The sequence below is a fragment of the Adiantum capillus-veneris genome, chromosome 9 (genome assembly GCF_014529385.1).
Source record: "Adiantum capillus-veneris isolate H3 chromosome 9, ASM1452938v2, whole genome shotgun sequence".
Classification (NCBI taxonomy): Eukaryota; Viridiplantae; Streptophyta; class Polypodiopsida; order Polypodiales; family Pteridaceae; genus Adiantum; species Adiantum capillus-veneris.
Genome location: NC_140939.1, coordinates 39816581 through 39837018, shown reverse-complemented (window position 1 = coordinate 39837018; position 20438 = coordinate 39816581). Strand labels below are relative to the sequence as shown.

General features: G+C 44.2%; 1 protein-coding gene across 1 annotated transcript in view; it reads right to left on the bottom strand.

The window, feature by feature from the left end:
• LOC147450379 (E3 ubiquitin ligase BIG BROTHER-related-like) overlaps positions 1-20438 on the bottom strand; it is a 99342-nt gene that overhangs the window by 47347 nt on the left and 31557 nt on the right. Inside the window, exons 2-3 of the mRNA XM_086519629.1 lie at positions 10049-10084; positions 9851-9961 (exon numbers count right to left, since the gene is read on the bottom strand). Coding sequence (XP_086375755.1) covers positions 9851-9961; positions 10049-10084 — 147 coding nt within the window. The remainder of the gene's footprint in view (positions 1-9850; positions 9962-10048; positions 10085-20438) is intronic.

Genomic DNA, 20438 nt, shown 5'->3' with positions numbered 1-20438 from the left:
GTGCTGAAAACATTAATTGCTTGGGCTGAAAACGCTGATGGCTGAGTCCAAAAACGCTGATGTTGTTGATGCAAAAAATGCCGGTAATGCTAGGAGAAAACGCTGGGGATGATGCTGATGCTGTGGGTACTGGTACTTGGCCTCTTCTCTTGCCTCTTCTGCCCTTCACTAGCGCCCATAGGGATGCCTAAATAGGTGCGCTTCAACTTGGTCGAGCAGTTTCAGATTCAGCCCCACGATTTATTAGAAGCCCAAAAGTCATTTAAAATCAAATGCACTTATAAGAGGTGGTTCCCATGCGGTAAAGCGAGGTTCACATGCAGCTAAGAGGAGGTTCACATGGGGGGTAATGCTTATGCTGGGGGACTAAACTGGTACTAATGGGTTGTGCAATCAGAGGGTATGCAACTACTCTAAGTGCCTGGACATCCATGTCCTGCGTACAAGCTCGTAAGGGTGCCAGAACACTTCCTAGGCTGTCCTAAACCCTAGAAGTAGGAGTTACACCTTGTCCACATGCACATAGGGTTAGATGTGCACATGATAGTCGCTTATCTGCTTGCTTCTTTTGTCGTTCTTGGGCAGCTTTGATAGTAGCTCGGACTTGATTTATAGCCATCTTCAAGTCTGAAACAAAGCCATCAACGACAAAAATCTTGTCTTTGGTACGGATAATAGGTGGAGGTATTGTCCTTCCCTACATTATTTCGTTTGGAGCCTTCCCTGTAGAGGAGTGTCTAGTGTGTTGTATGCAAACTCCAATAGAGGTAGATACTTCTCCCACTGTACTTCTGCTTGCTAACATAAGCTTTTAGCATATCAAGTAAGGTGAGAGTTATGACTTCAGTTTGCCCATCGGTTTGTGGATGAAATGATGAGGAGAACTTTAAGGTTGTTCCCAAAATTCTCAAATAAAGCACACCAGAAATTATTTGTAAACTTGGGGTCCCTATCAAAAATGATTTCTGAAGGCATACCATGCAACCTAAAGATATATTGTATAAAGAGTCGTGCAGCTTGTGAAGACTTCATTGTTTTGTGGCAAGAAATGAAATGTGCTTACTTACTGAACCTATCAATGATGACCTAAATCATATCGGTCCCTTGTGGTTTCCAAGAAATTTCTGTAATGAAATCCATCGTAATAGACTCCCAAGGACCATATGGGATAGGTAAAGGTTGTAGCAATCCAAGGGCCTTCTATCAATCAAACTTTGATTTTTGACATACCAAGCATTCGTCAATGTAGTTGCATGTGTCCCTTCGTATTGTTGGCCAATAGAAGAAACGCTCCAAGGCGATTAGAGTGGTTGTCTTCCCCTATGTCCTGCATAAGGAGGTTCATGAATTTCTTTCAATACCTTTTGATGTCAGGTGCAGCGGAAGAGAATAAGGATTTGCTGCTGTGGCACGCACTGCGGCTTGGATCTGCAACCATTGAGTCGCACTAATGCTGAAATGCAAAAACACTGGCTGATCTGGCTGAATTCTGAAAATGCTAGGCTGATCTGAGACTAGATGGGGAATCTGGAGAGGATATGCAACCGGGTGGGAGCGGGTTCTCACGAGGCTAAAGCTGAGAACTGAAAACATTGGGCTGTCTGATGAAAACTGAAAACTCGAGGCTGATCCGGGTCTTCTTCTTCTTGAGAAAAACGCTAGGGCTCCTGCTGAAGTGCTGCTTGACTGCTAGGTGCCTGCCTCCTTGTGTCCCTGCTTCTTCTGCTTCTACTGAGTGCCCAATGGGTTTCTTTTATAGATCTTTAGCAATTCGCCCTATCTACTTTTCCAACAAACTTACAAAAAGAATTCCAAAAGTCACTTTTAATAAAGTGACTTATAAGAGGTGGTTCACGCGGTAAAATGCGTGCATGATGAAATGATTGTTCTTGTGCAAGAGAGGGTATGCAAGTGTGACTGGCCTGGACATGCACGTCCTGCTAGAGGCTCACAAAGGAGCCACGCTCAATCCTAAGCTAGGACTCATGCTAGACTATGGCAGAAGCGTGTCCACGTGGCGCAAGTGAAGTGCGCATGTGACATTTGATGAAGACGAAGAGTTACACAAAGGCGATTATCCATTATGAGATATCCATCTTTGATGCAATAATTTGGATGAGATTCTCCTCCTTGCACCTTCGACCATATTGTTTGAAAATAAACATCCCTGTCATAGGTATTTTTCATACCTTGAAAGTCTTCATGATGAGCTGTGATGGTTGAAATTCAAGGGACTCTAGGCATTAGGATGTGAATGGGGTATACAAGGACCTCTTTAATTGGCAGTTTAAGGAAATGCTTAAAGCTTACGCCAAGTTTGACCAAGCCTAAGAGAGGAGGCAAAACAGCCTATGCTAGGATTTTGAAAATAGACTATTTTAACCCAAAAGAGAGCTGAGTAATTGAATATTAAAATGTCTTTTTTCCACTCCTCTCCTCTCTCTCTAACATATAAATCAGTCTCTCTCACTTAGATCTCATTAAAGGAAGCACTTTTCAATCCCCCCGCCAGAAAAGCAGATTTTTCACATTCTCATTGCATTCTCTCTCTAAAATATGAGCCAACTCTCTCTCTCTCTCTCTCTCTCTCTCTCTCTCTCTCTCTCTCTCTCTCTCTCTCTCCCCTTTTCTCTCTTGTTACTTCCCTATCCCAATCATTGAAGGGACATTCTATGCTGCCTACTTCTGACAAAAAGTGCAGATCCTCCAAGGTCACAGAACTGCTCTCTTTCCCACTCTCTTCCTTTATTGTCTTTCTCTCTCTCTCTCTCTCTCTCTCTCTCTCTCTCTCTCTCTCTCTCTCTCTCTCTCTCTCTCTCTCTCTCTCTCTCTCTCTCTCTCTCTCTCTCTCTCTCAGAGGAGAGCTCAAATACAGCGGGAGCTTGCATTGGGAGTGATCACCTATAGACAGTCTCGTATTGCTACACGACGACTAGTGCGACGGAAGAAGCGAGCTTTCTTGGTCCAAATGGAGCAAGATTTATATCAGCTCTTCCTTAGTAGAGATTCAGGAGAGGCTTGGCGTTTATTCCATGAGCAATCTCCCCCACCAGTGATTACTTCTACAGAGATATGAGGGCAGTATGCAGCATCTTTATACACTGTACCTGGACAGCCACCACTACCAGATCCACCACAGCCATGTCCGGCAACGAGCACCTTCTTTACCACTGAGATGGTAAAGGAGGCCATTGACAGGATGAAGACCAGACGGGCACAGGATCATGAGGGTTTGGTAGCAGAGCACATTATACATGCTGGGGATTTGTTGGCAGAGATGCTTGCACGGTTATTCAACCGTGTCATGTGTGAGGGCTTTCCTGAGTCTTGGAGATTATCTACTATTGTACCTATCTTCAAGACAGGAGACCCCACAATGCCAGGGAATTACCGTACTATCATGGTAGGACACACATTGGCACGGTTGTATGCATCCATCCTTGAGCATAGGCTGAGCAGTTGGGCAGAGATTATGGGCATACGGGCACTTGGGCAGGCTGGTTTTAGGAGGGTCTTTACACTAGATCATGTCTTTACACTCAGAGCTATCATTGAGGAGGGTCGAGCACATGGTAGACAGATATATTGCAGTTTTGTGGACTTCCGCAAAGCTTTTGACACAGTACCGAGGGCCAGATTGATGCGTCGACTTATGGAATTGGGGGTACCCACAGAGCTAATATGGGGGATTATGGCATTGTACAACTCAGTGATGGGTCATGTACGCACATCAGAGGGGATATCTGACATAGTTCACTCCACTATCAGAGTGAAACAAGGATGCCCATTGTCCTCTACTTTATTTGGTATGTATGTTGATGAGGTCTCTGATTATATTGACAGAGGAGGAGATAGAGGTGCTCAGCTTGCGGGGACATGGATCCCTCTTTTATTGTATGCTGACGATATCGTGTTGATATTAGACTCACCAGAGGGTATGCAGAGACATTTGGACGCATTGCATAGTTTTGTAGGGGATAGTGGATTGTCTGTCAACCTTGGTAAAACCAAGGTCATGGTATTTAATACCACGCCACAGTGGGTTAGGAGATCAGCACCTACATTCACATATGGGCAAGACAGTATGGAGTACACTGATGCATACACATATATTGGGGTGGTCTTTAGTGGACCGAGGTTCACATTGAAAGTGGCAGCAGACACTAGATTGACTCGTGCCTATGCAGCCCTAGGCGGTTTAGAGAGGATTTGTTCGCAGGTTTAGTTCCAAGAACCTCGAACAAAGCTCTGGCTTTTCGACACTTTGGTCACTTCAGTTATGCACTACGGGGTTCACGTTTGGGGACCTTCTGTTGACAGTGCTGGATGGAGTAATATGGAGAGACCCTTGATATCTATGATTTCTAGGTTGATTAGAGCCAAGGCCTCAGTTCCACATGACATCATACGTGCGGAGCTGGCTGCCCCACCTATGGAGGTTGAGGCACTCTCTAGATCAGTATCATTTGTACACAGCTTATGGGACACCACCAGGGACAGGTATGCTAGGCTTGCTCTTGAGTCATCTAGACAGCTGGCATTACAGGGAGATACATCATGTTGGTATGCACAGATGAGCTCATGGTTTCAGAGGCATGGTTTCAGCATGGACAAGCTGCCCCCTTTCTAGTATTCTCTTGATGCACCATCTTTGGCTCTTACACGGATGGAGACTACTAGACTCATTCGGCAGGATCTTATCTAGCTTGATAGCAAGAGGACATGGATAGAGCCATCACGGGAGTTGGGTACGAAGAGGGCTTTCTATAGAGAGCATCTTCTCCAACTCACGAAAGACGGATTTGTCACACGGCCCAGCTACATGGACACACATCTATCTCATGGGTTACGATGTGCCATAGGCCAGATTCGCACATGTTCACACCAGCTTGGGATTGAGACAGGCAGATTCAGAGGCATACCAGCAGACAGTAGGATATGTCAGTTATGCCATGCAGAGCCAGAGACAGAGTTTCACTACATGTCATTGCACAGTCTACTATGAGATACGGGGACGCTTTCATTGTTTATTCAGAGATGGTTTTGACTCGTTAGATAGAGTCATGAGATATCAGGATCGAAGATGTCTCGGATTATTTCTACTTGAGATACAGAGATATAGAGACGCTCTATTGAGAGGGCAAAGACAAAGACAGCCCCAGAGACGCATCTTAGATTTCTTCAGTCTGAGTACCACAGAGCCAGAGGGGACACCACCATCACAAAGCTCGGTTCCCACCCATACACACACCAACGGTACTCTCATTGACCGAGCTATAGAGTTGGGGAGATCGAGGCGACCGCGACTGAAGAGGGGAGCCACGCAGCACCGACGGAGATTGTGACAGAGGATCCATAGGATTCTAGCACAACACCTAGAGTGTCGATCAGGATAGGCCTCATGCTACTGCATATTATATCATGGTGACACTTATCCCCATTCTGTACCATTGTGGCATGATACCATAGGAGTCGGTAGCACTCCTAGATCAGTTCTTTGTTTGTAGTTTTCTTTGTTTGTACCCAGACTTGGTACTAGACTCATCATTGTAATCAGTTGGTTTCATAGGTCATTTTGGCCTTTTGTAGACGTTAATATATCATTTCATTTCATTTCTCTCTCTCTCTCTCTCTCTCTCATGCTTCTCCCACTCCAACTCCAGGTGAGAGCAATGGAAAGCTCCATTGCCTCTTTGTGCAACAACATTTCTCTCTCTAAAACACTCATGATCAACAATTTGAATTCAAAGGAATTAAGCTTTCTTTCCCTCTCTTCTTCCCTCCACAACATAAACCTTTTCTCATATCTCTGACTACTCTCCATTTCTTCCCTCCATAGCCAGCTTCCTCTACTTTTAGCAGTCACCATTACAGATATTACTAATAAGCAAAAATGATATCGATTAAATGCTGATTTGGAGCAGTAGTACGCTACTGTGCGACTTGCCACATCTAATCCCAATGCTGCAGATCAGCTACGAAACATTAGATGCAAGGCAATCAACTTATGGGTTGATGGCCATATTTAACATAGTGATCCAATGACCAATGCATCACCACCCTTTCAGAATGTCACTAAGCTATTGCGTTTTGTAGGAGATGGAAGAGACAGCATGTTTGGCTATTGCTAGAGATTGTGTTCAGCTTTTGTCAATGAAAGGGAAGCAAGAAAACTGCTCTTTGCTGCATATTCGGAGTTGCAAGAGAAGTACATGAAGGACATTCAACAAGCCAGAGTGGAAGCCAATGAAAAGGAGATGGCGAAGCTTAATCAAAAAGTAGAGCAGCAAAAAAATAAGCAAAAGCGCCGGCTGGACAATTATGTTCAACTACAGCACACTGCACGTAATATGCACCAACTAACCGATCATCTCACACACGTTCCCCTGGGCTACCACATTCATGAGCGCAAGAGACGAGCGATGTCTATACTATCTTCAAATGGTGGAGCTCGAAAGAAACGTATCCGTCAAACTAGGTAAGGATAAGAATGCAAGCTTCCGATTTCCTACATTTTTTACAGGTTATTGTAACTTTGTTTCAATATGCAAGAATTTGGCTTGAATGATGATGGAACTCGATTCCAATGCTTAAACGACAGGACATACTCTACTGCAGCATATCATCAACCCAAAGGAGTGGGTGGAGCTATTGGATGATCCATCCAATGTTTGCATTGCCAGAGTTTTGCGCCAAAAATATTTTAGTAAACTAAAGAGCATCATGTCGCCTCAGGAGATATGGAGGTGTGTGACAGTGCAAGAATAAGTTTCAAGGCCTACTAAGCTTTGTACAGAATTGTCACACTAGGACACAGAGCAAAAGGACTGCTTAGATTGTTGTCAACACCTTACAGTGTCAGCGTTGCAAAAAAATGCGCCCATAACGATGTTGCAAGCTTGTTAGGTGGATTTCAATATGTGGAGGATGTCATGCCATTAGAAGGCAACAAATCCTTCCGCTACAACGAGTTCAACAATGTGAATGTTGACTTATTGAAGCCCCAGAGTCAATGATCAAATGTTATGAGTTGACACAGAAACAATGTGATGGCAAAGTTATATTTTTATGAAGCTTGATGAGTGTCAGATTGTCAAAGGTCAACGGCTCGAAAGGGTAAGCGTTACACTGATGAACAGGGCCTTAGTGGGCGTCGATGTCGAGCTAGATGCTAATGAGAAGGGAAAAACATGTTTAGGTGTTCAGTCAAAGAAGAATATTTGGTCATTGGCAGCTTTTCATCTCCTGTATGAGACACATGAGTCCCTGAAATGGTATTTCAATCACACGCCAATCGTTGACGTCATTCGGCAACAACAAGAAAGACAAAGATTACAAGTTTCAAGTTTGGGTACGTTCCAAGTTGAGTGGCATTTGGCTGGAGACTTGAAAACTCTCAAGTGTATGTTAGGGTGCAAGCAAGGTGCAATGTCCCTCTTTCCGTGCATTTATTGCTGCCACAGTAAGGAACTGAGGGCAAGGGTGCAAAAGCCAGCAAGTCAAAGGGTGGTAAGGGAAAGGGGGCAAAGTTGCATTCAACTCTGCGAAAGGTGTGCCCACCACACAAATAGTGAGTAAAGTACTACAACAATGGTTTCAAAATATCCTCAGTTGTGACCAAAGTGAACCCCATAATCAAAACATGGACGATCCAAATTGGGATCCTATTCTACCAATTCCACTCATAAATGTGCATGTGTGCACTCTTCATACCCGTCTACGAATTTTTGACAAGTTGCTAATACTCCATATTAATTATGTTTGAATATGGAGCCTGCAAAAAGACGCGAAGAGTGTAAAAGAGAACTCGAGGCTATTCTATCGAGTATTGGTCTACATGGTGGTGTCGCTGAGCTATCAAAGGACAAGAAGTCATCTGGAAGTACACAAGATCGCCCTGATAAAATATGTGTGGGTGGTAGTAAAGCTAGGCATTTACTTTCAGACTATTTTGACTCCCAAAGGCCCACTGACTTTCACTTGTGGGAAAAGGTATAGGACATTACCACCTACACAGGTAATGAAGCAGTCCTTGAAATTGAGTGTGCTTGTGTGTGGCAGTCTGTTCATGATATTTTTCGTCTGCTTGAAAAGGCAAAGCTAACTTTTGATGAGATATCCACCTTGAAGTTTGTGATCAATAGTTTCACAGTGCAAATGGTTGATGCCCGAGGGGAAACACACATAACACATCACATAGTGGGTTGAACACTTCGTCTCTACAGTCAAATTGCATTTGTGTTTGAACTAAAGTTTGTTTTTTTTTTCAGCACATTCTTTTTGCACATGGTGCAATTTTTCTCAATACCTATGGATCATTGGACATTTGGAGTAGCCAAGGAATGGAGTGCTCACACTATCAGGCAAAAGCAGTGTATCTCAGAAATACACGTCATGGAGGGGGAAGGAAAAGGAGCAATGCCCTACATGAGATGTTCAATTGCTTCTACAGAGTTTTAGCGGGGAGAGAGAGGAAGAAAACTAGAGTGCAAAGAAGTTTGAATGCAGTATAGAGAAAGAGGTTAGCGTAAGGCGATCACGATCATATCATGCTTCGAGTGCAAAAGATCGATTCCGGAGATGGTTGGAGACAAGGAGGCGAAATGACAGACGCTGGGTAGAAAACTAATTAATCTTCGACACTAACCATTTCTATTGTAAACATGCATTGTAATGCCAAGTGATTTCTTCACGTCCAAATCAGTGGTTCCGTGCATGAAGTTTCGTTTATTTTGGAGTTTTAAAAAGTTTATTAGTTCTATTGAGTTTTTCAATTTTTTTAAAACTTTTAAGTACGATATAAGTCAAAACTCACAACTTGAAGTTCATTTCTCATTTGCACATGCTAGAAGATCCTCTCAAGCCCAAACAAACACGCACTCATATCTTGCACCACATCGACGATACACAAGAGCAGACCACTACGCACATCCATGTCAGCACGACCACTAACACCACAGAAAATCCGCAACCAGCACTTCATGCAAAATTCACGGCTTCAAATCCACAACCTCAACCATATGTGGAAAATCCAATCCCACAACCCACTCCAGATGACCAATAGCCTCCCCAACCTTCGAATCCAGATGATCAAAACACCATGCGGCAGATTTTAGGTAATCTCTCACCATCACATCATGCCAACCGCACCCCTTTGCCCATCAATCTCATCTCTAAACAGAGTCACACAAGAAACAAGACTAGTGAAGAAGAATACCGGGGTCCCCTTTTAAATGAGCAGGTCTCACCTGCTGTCGTAGCACCTGGCCCTCAAGCAACTACGACATCTACATCACGAAAATTTCCCCAGTGGTTCAAACAAAGGGTGATCAAACTAATACCAAGCGACCCCGTTTCTGAAGCACGAGAAGGCACGAGAAGGAAGAGAAATGAAGAGAGGGAAAAGAAAGAGACAGAGAGAAGACCAAGGGAGCAGACGGAGTGGCAGAGAGCCGAGGCCGAGAGAGCCCACCTGGAAAATTTACAAGCACGGGAAGGCATGTGATAAGGCTAGATCGAGGTAGAAGGTAAAATCTGAAAATCTGCCCACTATAGCCAAAATCGGCCCCAAAAGAGTAAAAACGTAGAAAAAACAGCAAACTGTTTCTTTTTGTCGCGAAAAATCAGCACCACCAACTCGCACAAATCACGGATCCGATTCGAGAGCACGCCGTGGCTCTGATACCATGTCAAAGTGCAGCCTAAACCAAAAAGATGAGAAATTAAATAGTCAAAGTAACTCAAAAGTCTCTGAGAGCTTGCTAAAAGTGAAACTTCCTACGGCAAATTCATAATGTTTTAGTGACCACTATAATTAAGCAATACGAGAGCTTAGGAAAAGAAAATGTACTTCATATGACATGTTGTCTACGTCCAAGAACTCCTCGTCTTCATCACTGTCATCTGCATCCTCATCATCTCCGCTGTAGTGATCCTCTGCACGTATCCTGATGCTCCTACTCTGCATGTACGAAAGAAGGCTCATTCAAAAATTTGTTACGAAGCAAAGGCTTGGCAGCTCATGCGTATTATATAGAACTCCACGTACCTCTAATCCGAAATGATTTTCTGCTTCCGAATTATCCTGCAATAAAATTGCAGCATTTGTAATGTCTAGTGTTTTAAAAATCGCTCAAACTATGCAGCCTGAGCATTCATGCAATGTAAATTTTTTGTAAGAACCACATCCAATCATATTCCAAAAACTTGCAAGGTGACAAAATATAGCAGTCCAATAAGAAAGCAACCAGATCCTTTGCCCCAGTTTTCTAAGATGTAAAACCAATGCAAATTTTCCAAAGAAACCATGTCACGGTGTGGTGGGTCCAACTCTTCTCCCAGGGAGTGGTGGGTCATCAGTAATCCACTCTAAAATATCAGCACAATCTCCCAAAATATGTCCTGGAAGGCTACAATACTGGTCCATATCAAGCACACAAACGCACACCACCTACATTGTAAACAAATAACTGCATATAATTTTGTGTTGTGCTCTTGAACAAGGCAACTAAACGTGTCCCAGCATCCTCCAATGTATCGCCCCATGCTGGATGAAAATGGAAAAGCCTGCTAGAGATGAAAGCCTAGTCCTCATGAAAGCTGCCAACAATGTCAACGATTTATACATCCAATATAAGAGATCACTTTCCTTTGGATATTTCTAGGTCCTAAGCATTACAAATTGCAGTCTCACAAGTCCACAACTTGTTATCAAAGCATAGCATTTAGAGCATTCCCTATGCACCCCTAATACAGCAAGCCAACTACCTAACGAATAAACATTATGATCACAGACTCTCTTATAGCTTAGAAGTCAATAGTCTCCTCCACAATCTCTATAGCCTGTTCAACTTTTATCATCTCTTGAATTCAACTGTACCATCCTCTTGCATCTCCCAAGAGTCTGATATCGAGTTGAGGGCTGCTTTGTGGCTGTGCCCAGCCTCTTGTGAGGTAAATCTCTTATTTCGAGCGGTGGCTGGCTGGTTGGCTCATGAATTTTCCTCCGCTATTTTTACCACCGGTCAGAGGAGCTTTTCCGTCTATCGAGGGCTTTCCAGTTAAACACCCATTTTTATGCATGTCATCCTGTATGGGGAATAAGGCAGTTTAGGGTAGCACATATAGATGTACTACCCCGTCTACCCTTGTATCATCTTGTGAGCAGCATGAGCCACCATTCCCATCACCCAATCTGCTCTCTCTATCTTCCCGTTTCCCACACACACTCTCTCTTATTGCCTCCAACGTCTGATGTCAGCACCTCTTGCTGCTAGATTTCTGTCAATGTCGCATCTTTTGGCTATTCCCACTTAAGTGAAGCAAGGTCTCATTGCCTCGTACACCTACATGGCACTCTCCTACCCAAAATCTAGTCTCTTGAGTCATAGAACACCTCTCATGAATGAAAGCCATGATTCCTTCCAATTTATACACACCCCTAGTTAACAGTCTTAGTCACAAGAAACAATCACTCCTTCACTATAATGTGCTCACTCATTACTTCATGTAATCTAGAATTCGAGAATTAGCTCATTCACCGATCATGTTAGTACACTTAATGCCCACCTCTCGGCATGTTTCTTGCCTTGATGTATGCTGCAATTTACAAGCTCCCAGCTATGAAGAGAAGCTACCAAATTTTTGGAGGGAATATACCTTGGAATGTTCCCTTCGATGCTATATAGGTGCATGTATTCTATCCTAACGGCCGCAGGGTCGGTAGCCAGTATGGCTGGTGACCGCCCATACTGTATACACTAAGATACCACCCATGCTAGCCATTGCCATGAGCCAAGGTGTCCTATGTTGTGGACATCTAGCCCCTACTACTTGTATGCCTTGTTAGCTTGAATTGTCTCCATCTAAGCTCTACCTTTGAAGCACATGGGTGCATAGCATTATCACATTGTGTCTTCTTGGTGGTAATTCTTTTTTATTCTCTCCATTCTCTAATTTGGATCCTCTCTCTATTTCCATTTACTACAAGACCCTACCTTTGCTTCTACTATCACACATTCTAGACATCAATACAAACTACACATCTGTAAATTGACTTGGAAGGCAACCCAAACACAAAACCATAGGCGTATACAAAATATTGACACGTCAAATCCATATAAAGTCCTCTAGAAAATAAATTTCCAGAAGTGTAATGAAACGGTCACAAGCGACTCTTGAGTTCTACATGTGTCAATGTGTCCATGACAAGGGAGTGGAGTCGCTCTCCTTCCAAGCAAAATGCAATGCTCTATAATAGCCCAAAGCTGATTGGCTCTAGGTCTTCTCAAATTTCAAAAGCACTCAATCTCCTTGTTCATGTGTCCAGTGCTTGTTTTCTAGCATCTCTTGAGCCTCTTTGAAAGATGTCATTACCTTTTCGTAGGCAACATCCAAATTCTATAAGTACTTGTTACACCCAAAAACTAATTCCATAATCGGCACACTAGGAGTTGAGTGATGTTGAAGCCTCGTTTTATGCCACCGCAATACCTGGATCAGTTGAAAGAGGATTGGCGAGGCCTCAAGCAAAATGGGACTCCCCTTATGTCTTTTTCTAACCGTATTTTGCAGATTGGTGTTCAATTGCGTAAGTCCGTGAGGATCACAAGGAAGCTTTCCTCTTTGGTTTGGACGAGTACATCAGATATGATGTCCAAGTTTTCAGCCCTAAGGACTACAATGATGCCATCACAATTGCTCTCGCACAGAAAATAAAGCACGACAATAAGGTAAGCAGAAGGCGAACAAGTCAAGCACCCCTAAGAACCAACAAAATCAGTAGAATGGTAAGAACCACAATATCTCTCGCTCTCAATCTTCCACTACACCTACAAACAAGATTCTTCACCTAGCAGTGATAATAAAGGAAAGGCTAAAACTCAGGAAACCCATAAGTTAACACTCGCTGAAAAATCTGCTCAAAAAATAGGAGGAGGTTGGTTAAGTCTTGAAGAAAGGATCGAGTATAGAAAGAAAGGAAGATGTTCTATGTGTCACACTAAAGGTCACATAAAAAGAGATTGTCCTAAGAAAAAACCCACAAAAGAATCCACACAACCCACATTAATGTCATAAATGAGCCAAGTAGTGCACCCCAAGTTTCTCATGATCGTCTAGATGAGTCTCTCAATAAGTATTATGGTCATGTGAATGGTGATAGCATAGTGGCCTTGTTTGATTCTGGCAGTATGTATGATGTGATTAGTGACTCTCTTGCAAAGAGTGCATGCTTAGTCGCTATTCCAGCGGATCCCATTGTGGGTTCTTGGTTTGCGCCCGACATGCACTCTTTTGTCACGCATGAATGTCCTAATGTGACAGTTTGTGTTTGTTTTCCTTTGTTGTTTCTCCTTTGTCTAGATATGATATAATTTTTGGCATTAAGTGGTTTCATGAGATTGATCCACAAGTTAGTTAAAAAGAGAATACGTTTACTATTTCTCGTGAAGGTGCATCGTCCGTAATCATTCGTGATCATAAAAGCACCCTGGGATAAAACACGCAATTCAATAGCATCTCTCAGTAAAAAGTCACATAGTTTAGAAATCAATCACACATTACATGAAAAGGAACCTCTCTCTGGCATTCATTCTCCTGAGCATAGGAAGCATTTTTTGCAAGATAGAGATTTAATTGTTTGTAAGGATCCTTAAGTGGCTCCATTCTATACTTTGTACACCTTGGAGTGACCATCAAGCTAAGCAATTTGGTAGTTTAATTGATTATGTTCCTAGTAAAGCTAACCCAATTGCAAATATAATCAGTCACATAGAACGGACCTTGGCTCTCGAGTTGAGGTCCATAGTACCCATTCAGGAGGTATCTCATGATAGTATGAAAAGTCAATATGTTCGTGACGGTCTCTTGTATTTTCATCACCGTCTTTGTGTGTTACCTTCTCATAAGAAATTCATGTTGCACGATGCACATAATTCACTCACAGATGAGCACAGAAGCATGAAGCGCAATCTAGGAAAGATAGAAAATTTGCATTCAAGAAATAAATAGTGTTTCATCATTGTTTGTCATGTCAACAAATTTTGCATACTCAATCCTTGGCAGAACACAATCACAGCATAAGCATTAACACGATTGTCCATCAAGTATTGGTAATCTCTTTGTGGTTTGTTGTAATGTGCAGCGGAAGTGAATAATGGTGTAGGGCTCAAGATGAATGATCAGTGAGTGCTCAAGGTTCCTTTTACAGACGAGAAGGGAGAGCCTTCCTTGACTTAACGAGAGAATGTGCAATGACCCAAACAAAGAGAGTGGAAAACTGTGAGTGCAAAGTGCATGAGAGTGCTAGAGAGAGAGAGAGGAGACAACCCCAAATGGGGTCCCAAACCCCCCTCCAAGGGGCCCCCTCTCTATTGCTAGAGAAGTATTTGCTTTAGATTGCACAAAGGTCCGGTACAATGCTTCTAGATGTTGTGGTACTTGACGAGATGATGTCGACGACGATGTCGATAACGACAACGGTGAAGACTTGAGGGCTGAAAATAAAAAACGCTACAGCTGAGGCTGGCTGAAAACTGAGTGCTGTCCTAGGGCTGAATTCTGCAATTGTGCCGACGACGACGACGGTGACGACGAGGCTATGCAAAAACGCTGGTGGCTGAAAACTGAAAGCGCTCCTGAAATCTGAAAACGCTGGCTGAATCTCCTGGTGTTTGTGGATTCCGGCAAGGATCTGGTGCTGAAAAATGGAGGTACGGCGAGGCTAAGGGCTGATCTAAACACTGATCTTCCGGGCTGAAAAATGCTGATCTTGCTGGCGTTTTTCCCAAGGCTGAAAACGCTGAACTCTGCTGGCAAAAACGCTAGGCTTCTGCTTCTGGAGAAAAACGTTGGAGAGCCTGAGGGTGCTTCCGGTCTGCTGGGTGCTTGCCCTCCTTGTGTCTCTGCTTCTTCTGCTCTCTACTGGGGCCCCATGGCTTGCTTATATAGCTCCCAAAACCTAGGTCTAGCAATAGCACATGAGCCCCCACGATTTGGAATATGCTAAGTCACTTATTAATAAGATAACTTATAAGAGGTGGTTCCCACCGCGGTCGGCAAACTGGGTTCATGAGGTGGAAAGTGCTCATGCTCGGTATTGGGTATTGATGCTAATGATCCTCGATTGTGCAATCAAAGGATATGCAGCTACTCTTAAGTGCCTGGACATGCACGGCCTGCGTACAGGCTCACAAGGGTGCATAACCCTTCCTAAGCTAACTAAACCCTAGAAGTTGGAATAGCTTGTCCACATGCACATAGAGTGAGATGTGCCCGTGACATCCCGCCCTTTTCAAGGTGAGGTACTGGTAACGAGCTGTAAGGCATCCGTAGAGTCCGCCAACAACTCCTGGGATCCTGCGAAGTACTCTTCGCCAGCCGACTCTGTTGTATGGGTCGTGCGATACTTGCTTCTTTGGGCCGCGCCGAAAGCGACACAGGATAATCTGCTTCGGCTCGAATGCTTCAACTTCGTCTATGATCTCGAGTTCATTTTCTTCAAGAATCTCCACTGAGGAAAATCCCTGAAACCACTTCAAACATAAAACCATAAACATATCCGTTCCTTGTCGAGTGACTGAAAAAAAACTATTCCTCCTAAATGATTGTGCATAAAATGCAGATGAACAAAGTGACAGAGTGCCAAACCGTTCACCAAATACATACCAAAAGTAAGATCAAAACTTGACTTGTCGTCCTAAAGCTATCAATTGTAGCAAACCCCAACGGAAATGCCGATGCTTGATGGACAATCGTGCTCGTGCTTTTTTTGTGACTGTGTCATGCCAAGGAATGAACATGCAAAACCAACGGACATGACCTACAATGGTGAAACAATGCGAATTCCTTGAATACAAACTCTTTAGCTTTTCTATAGTGACCTGCATACATCTGTGTTCATCCGTGAGTGAGTCATGTGCATCATGCAATACGGCATGCCTATGAAAAGGTAGCACATAAAGACCGTGCCGAAAATACAAGAGACCGTCACGAATGAGAGACTCGGACAATGCATACTGACTAACCATGCGAACAACAAATACTGCCTGAATGGGTTCGTTGGACCTCAATTCAAGAACCAAGATCGGTCCTGCGTGACTGATCGTATGTGCAATGAGGTTAGCTTCACTGGAAACACAATCATCCAAACCACCAAATTGCTCACAAGACTAGAACCATCTAGCTTGACGGTCACCCCAAGGTGTACTCGGTGCATACTGGAGCAGCGTGAAGGCTTGGTGATCCTGTGTCAGGTGCAATGAAAGTGTTTATGGATTTAGCTCGGATCTAGTATTCCGCACAAACACAGGGGACACTTTACTTCACTTGAGAGAACTTAACTGAACTGAAAGAAAGAGAGAGACACATGAGAGAGAAGAGAGAAACACGGGATGTCGGGTCCCAACCCAACCCTCAAGGGCCCCCTTGCACTATTGCCAGAGCAAGTACTTCTTTATTCTTGCACAATGCTGATACAATGATGCTAAATGTTGAGCTACTGATGCTGGGTACTACTAAGAACTGAGGGGTATTGCAAGTACTGAGGTGACAACGAGGACGAGGTATAGATAGGGTCTGCGTCGACGACCACGAGGTATCGATGCATTCTATGTCGACGATGAGGGTGTTGACAACGGGGTTCTGATGGTTCTATGTCGATGACGACGAGGTTCTGATGGATCTATGTCGACGATAAGGTACTAATGGGTCTATGTCGATGAAGATGATGCCGACGACCAGGTACTGATGGGTCTATGTCGACGATGATAACGGCGACTCGACGAGGTTCTTGATGGGTCTATGTCGACGACGAGGATGTCAATCACAAGGTTCTGTGGATCCTTATGCCGAGCCAAGGCACAAGGGGTACTAGGTGCTAGGGTATTGTGTCGACGACGACGACGGGTCTATGGCTGAATGCTGAAAATTGTTCTGTCGACTTGGCCGCGATGGAACGACCGACTGCGACGAGAAAAGGGCTGATCTGCTGGGGGTGTTGCGGCAGGAAGCCGGCAAAGGCAAAAACGCTGGCTGTCTTGGCTGAAAACGCTGATCATCAAGGCTGACAATGCTGATGGAGAAGAAGGCTAAAAACGCTAGGTGCTGGCCTGCGATCCCCAAGTCTGCAAGTTCCTCTGCTTCTGCTGCCTCTTCTGTCTTCCACTAGCGCCCAAGGGATTTCTTTTATAGGTCCTTTAGCCATTTGCCCTACCTACATTCCAACAAGGGTAAATGAAAAGTCACTTATTAATAAAATGGCTTAAGAGGAGGTTCACACGCGGTAAAATGCCTATATGTTGAAATGTTGTCCTGTGCAAGAGAGGGTATGCAACTATGACCTTCCTGGACATGCATGTCCTACTAGAGGCTCACAAAGGTGCCAGGCAGTCCTAAGCTAGTGACTCATGCTAGACTGTAGCAGAAGCATGTCCCCGTAGCGCAAGTGAAGTGCGCACGTGACATCCCGACGAACAATCACATTGCTATCATGCAAAAAATGTGTGTCATGCTTCAAAGAAGACATGACAGCAAGAGAGTTCTTTTCATGCAATGACTCATGCTTTTCTAGACTGTGGGACTGTGTATTGAGAGAAACTATGATACTGTGTGTTTTACTCTCTTTCGAATCATGAGAGAGAGATTATTGGCAAAGACGGAATGTTCTTGTTACAGCGAAGAACCACGGGAGGTGCTCCTTCAACTGTGAAAGAGAGAGTGTTTTCTTTCCAATCAATTTGCAGATTATAACCTTTAAACCACTTGATGCCAAAAATCAAATCACGGTCTTTGAGAGGAGAAACCACAAATCTACGACGAAAACCGACATTTTGAACTAACACCGTCACATTAGGACATTCATTCGTGAAACAAGAGTGCATGCCACGTGCAAATCCAGAGATCACAAAGGGATCTATTGGAAGAGCTTCCAAACGTGTGCTCTTCACGAGAGAGTCGCTAATCACATCATGCACTACCCGAATCAAACAAGATCACAATGCGTTTACTATTCACATGACCATAACACTGCATGAGAGACTCGTCTACCTGATCATGAGAAACTTCGGACACACTAGTGTTCTCACTGAGTGCATTAACAGATGATGTCACAAATTGATGATGTGGGAGGACTATAAAGTTGTTCCAATTTATGGACAACTGCCGAGGGGCCAAAAAGGGACACTAGGCCTTAAAGTAAAGCGAAGAGCATGCTGATGTGGCTATTGTACGGACGGCCGCAAATTACGCCAACTGCTGTACGGACGCCCGGAAAACATGTTGGCTACTGACGTGGCTTGACTATACAAAATTCCGCGATTTCTGCTGACTACTTTTGCTGGCAAATTTTAGCAAGTTGCTTTTGGGACTCTACTTTTAGCATCCCTTGTAACCTTTATATTGGACCCAGGGGGACTCACTCCTTAGACCATCTGGACGCAGAGTCTGAGAGCGAGAACCGGCACACGGTTGTATTTTGCTCAAAGATTAATATAAAAAGAAACACCGAAAGGGGAGCCAGTCTTTGGGGCCAGTATCTCTTGGCACGGAACTACATCGGGCCGTGTCGACTGTTAAATTTGTGAAGTGTTTTGAGGTGAATCTCTGCTGTGTCGCGATAGAATCTTGACTTGGGGTGTCCAAGTTTGTTACAGTGGTATCAAAGCACGGTCGATTTCTCTTCTACCGAGAAATCCAATCCGTTTTCTCACAACACTTATAAATTCCGAAAAGAACCAATCAACCTCTTCTGCAACCGCTGAGGTGGGAGGAGGCAACACAAAAAATTCAAACGACTTAACAGAAGACGAGTATGGGCCCCCTCGGCCTACACAATATGAACTTTTGGAGACGCAATGTCAACAACAGGTTGACGAGTGCACAGTGCAGATGCTTCTGTTTGCTAAAGATCCCCAGTTTGCTAAATTTTGGACTTAGCAGTCCATGGCTGAAGTGCATACTCATTGGCTGAAAGCCACCGAACCACCAATCAAACCAGCAATCAAGAAACCTCCTACTCCGAGGATGTTTACAGAAGAACTTCAAGAGGTGGTTCAGACCCAAATCAGTCAGCTTTTGGACACGAAGAATCAATCGAAAAAGCACATGAAGAAGCGCAAGAAAGGGACTTACTACCTCAGGTACTTAAGCCGTCAATCTTCTTTTGCGTCTGCAAGAAAGAAAAAGAAACGTGTGCGTTTTGAAGGACTACCCAGTTCTTCTTCTGACAGTTCTTCTAGCTCTTCTGACTCGAGTGAGGAGGACAGAAAGGGCAAGAAGCGAAGCAAAAAGCAAAGCTTCAAAAAGAACAAGAAAAAGGCAAAGAAACTCAGATTCCGACCGGTTTCTGATAGCTCTACGGAGGAGTCATCCTCTAACAATTCGGACTCCGACGACCACATGTTTTAAGCGAAGAAGAAGCACTTTTATAGAGTTCAAGGATTTCAACTCACTTGATGGGTTGACCCGCCGCATGCGGGAACTCTGGGACGACCTTGTCTCTGCCAGAGGCGACATCACCTCGGCACGCATGGCTGGCCTCTTACTATTCAAGCTTCCCCCACGCTTTGATCCCTACTTTAAGAGTTCGCTCACATCTGGACATACCTCTTTTCCCACTTGGGACGAGATTCTCCCTTCCCTTAGACAGACACTCGGCATTCTGAGCCAAAGGTGCTGTTGATGCAGAAGGAGCTTTGATAGCTCAAGGAGGTAACAAGAAAGGTAAAGGTAAGAAGAAGAAGAAGAAGAACAAGGACATCGAATGTTACCATTGCCACAAGAAAGGGCACAGAGAATCACAATGCAGAAAGAAGAAGCAAGACGAGGCCAACAGGGTGAAACAGACAGCCTCAACTACTGTTGTAGCCTCTCACGAGACAGCAGGGACCGTTCTTGTCGCGACGACGGACCATGTTCTAGCTACATTGCAGTCAGGTACTTGGTTTGTTGACATTGGAGCCACCACTCACATGACTCCCCAACAGTCATGGTTTAGCTCTCTCAGGGAGACTTACAGGCAGACCGTCACTATGGGTGACAACCATGAGATTCCAATGTCTGGCACATGCCAGATTACCCTCTTTCGTTCTACCTCACACCCGAAGTTCAGTTCAGTGGAGACGCTTTACGTTCCGGACATGGCCTTCAACCTCCTCTCTGTGTCGAGTTTGGACTCTCAAGGAGCTGACATACACTTTAAGAGTGACACAGTCACCATTTCTGATTCTACGACAAGTACTATCCTTGCACGCGGTGAGCGCGATGGTTCCCTATACCGCCTCACTGCTCTTCTGTCTAGGACCACGGAGTCTTCTTCTCTATGGCATGCACGATTTGGACATCTATGTTATCAGCAGCAGCGATACGCTCCTCATCAGGCGTATGTGAGGCTTGCCAGATGGGCAAGCAACACAAGGTTGCCTTTCCGAAGCAGGCATCTA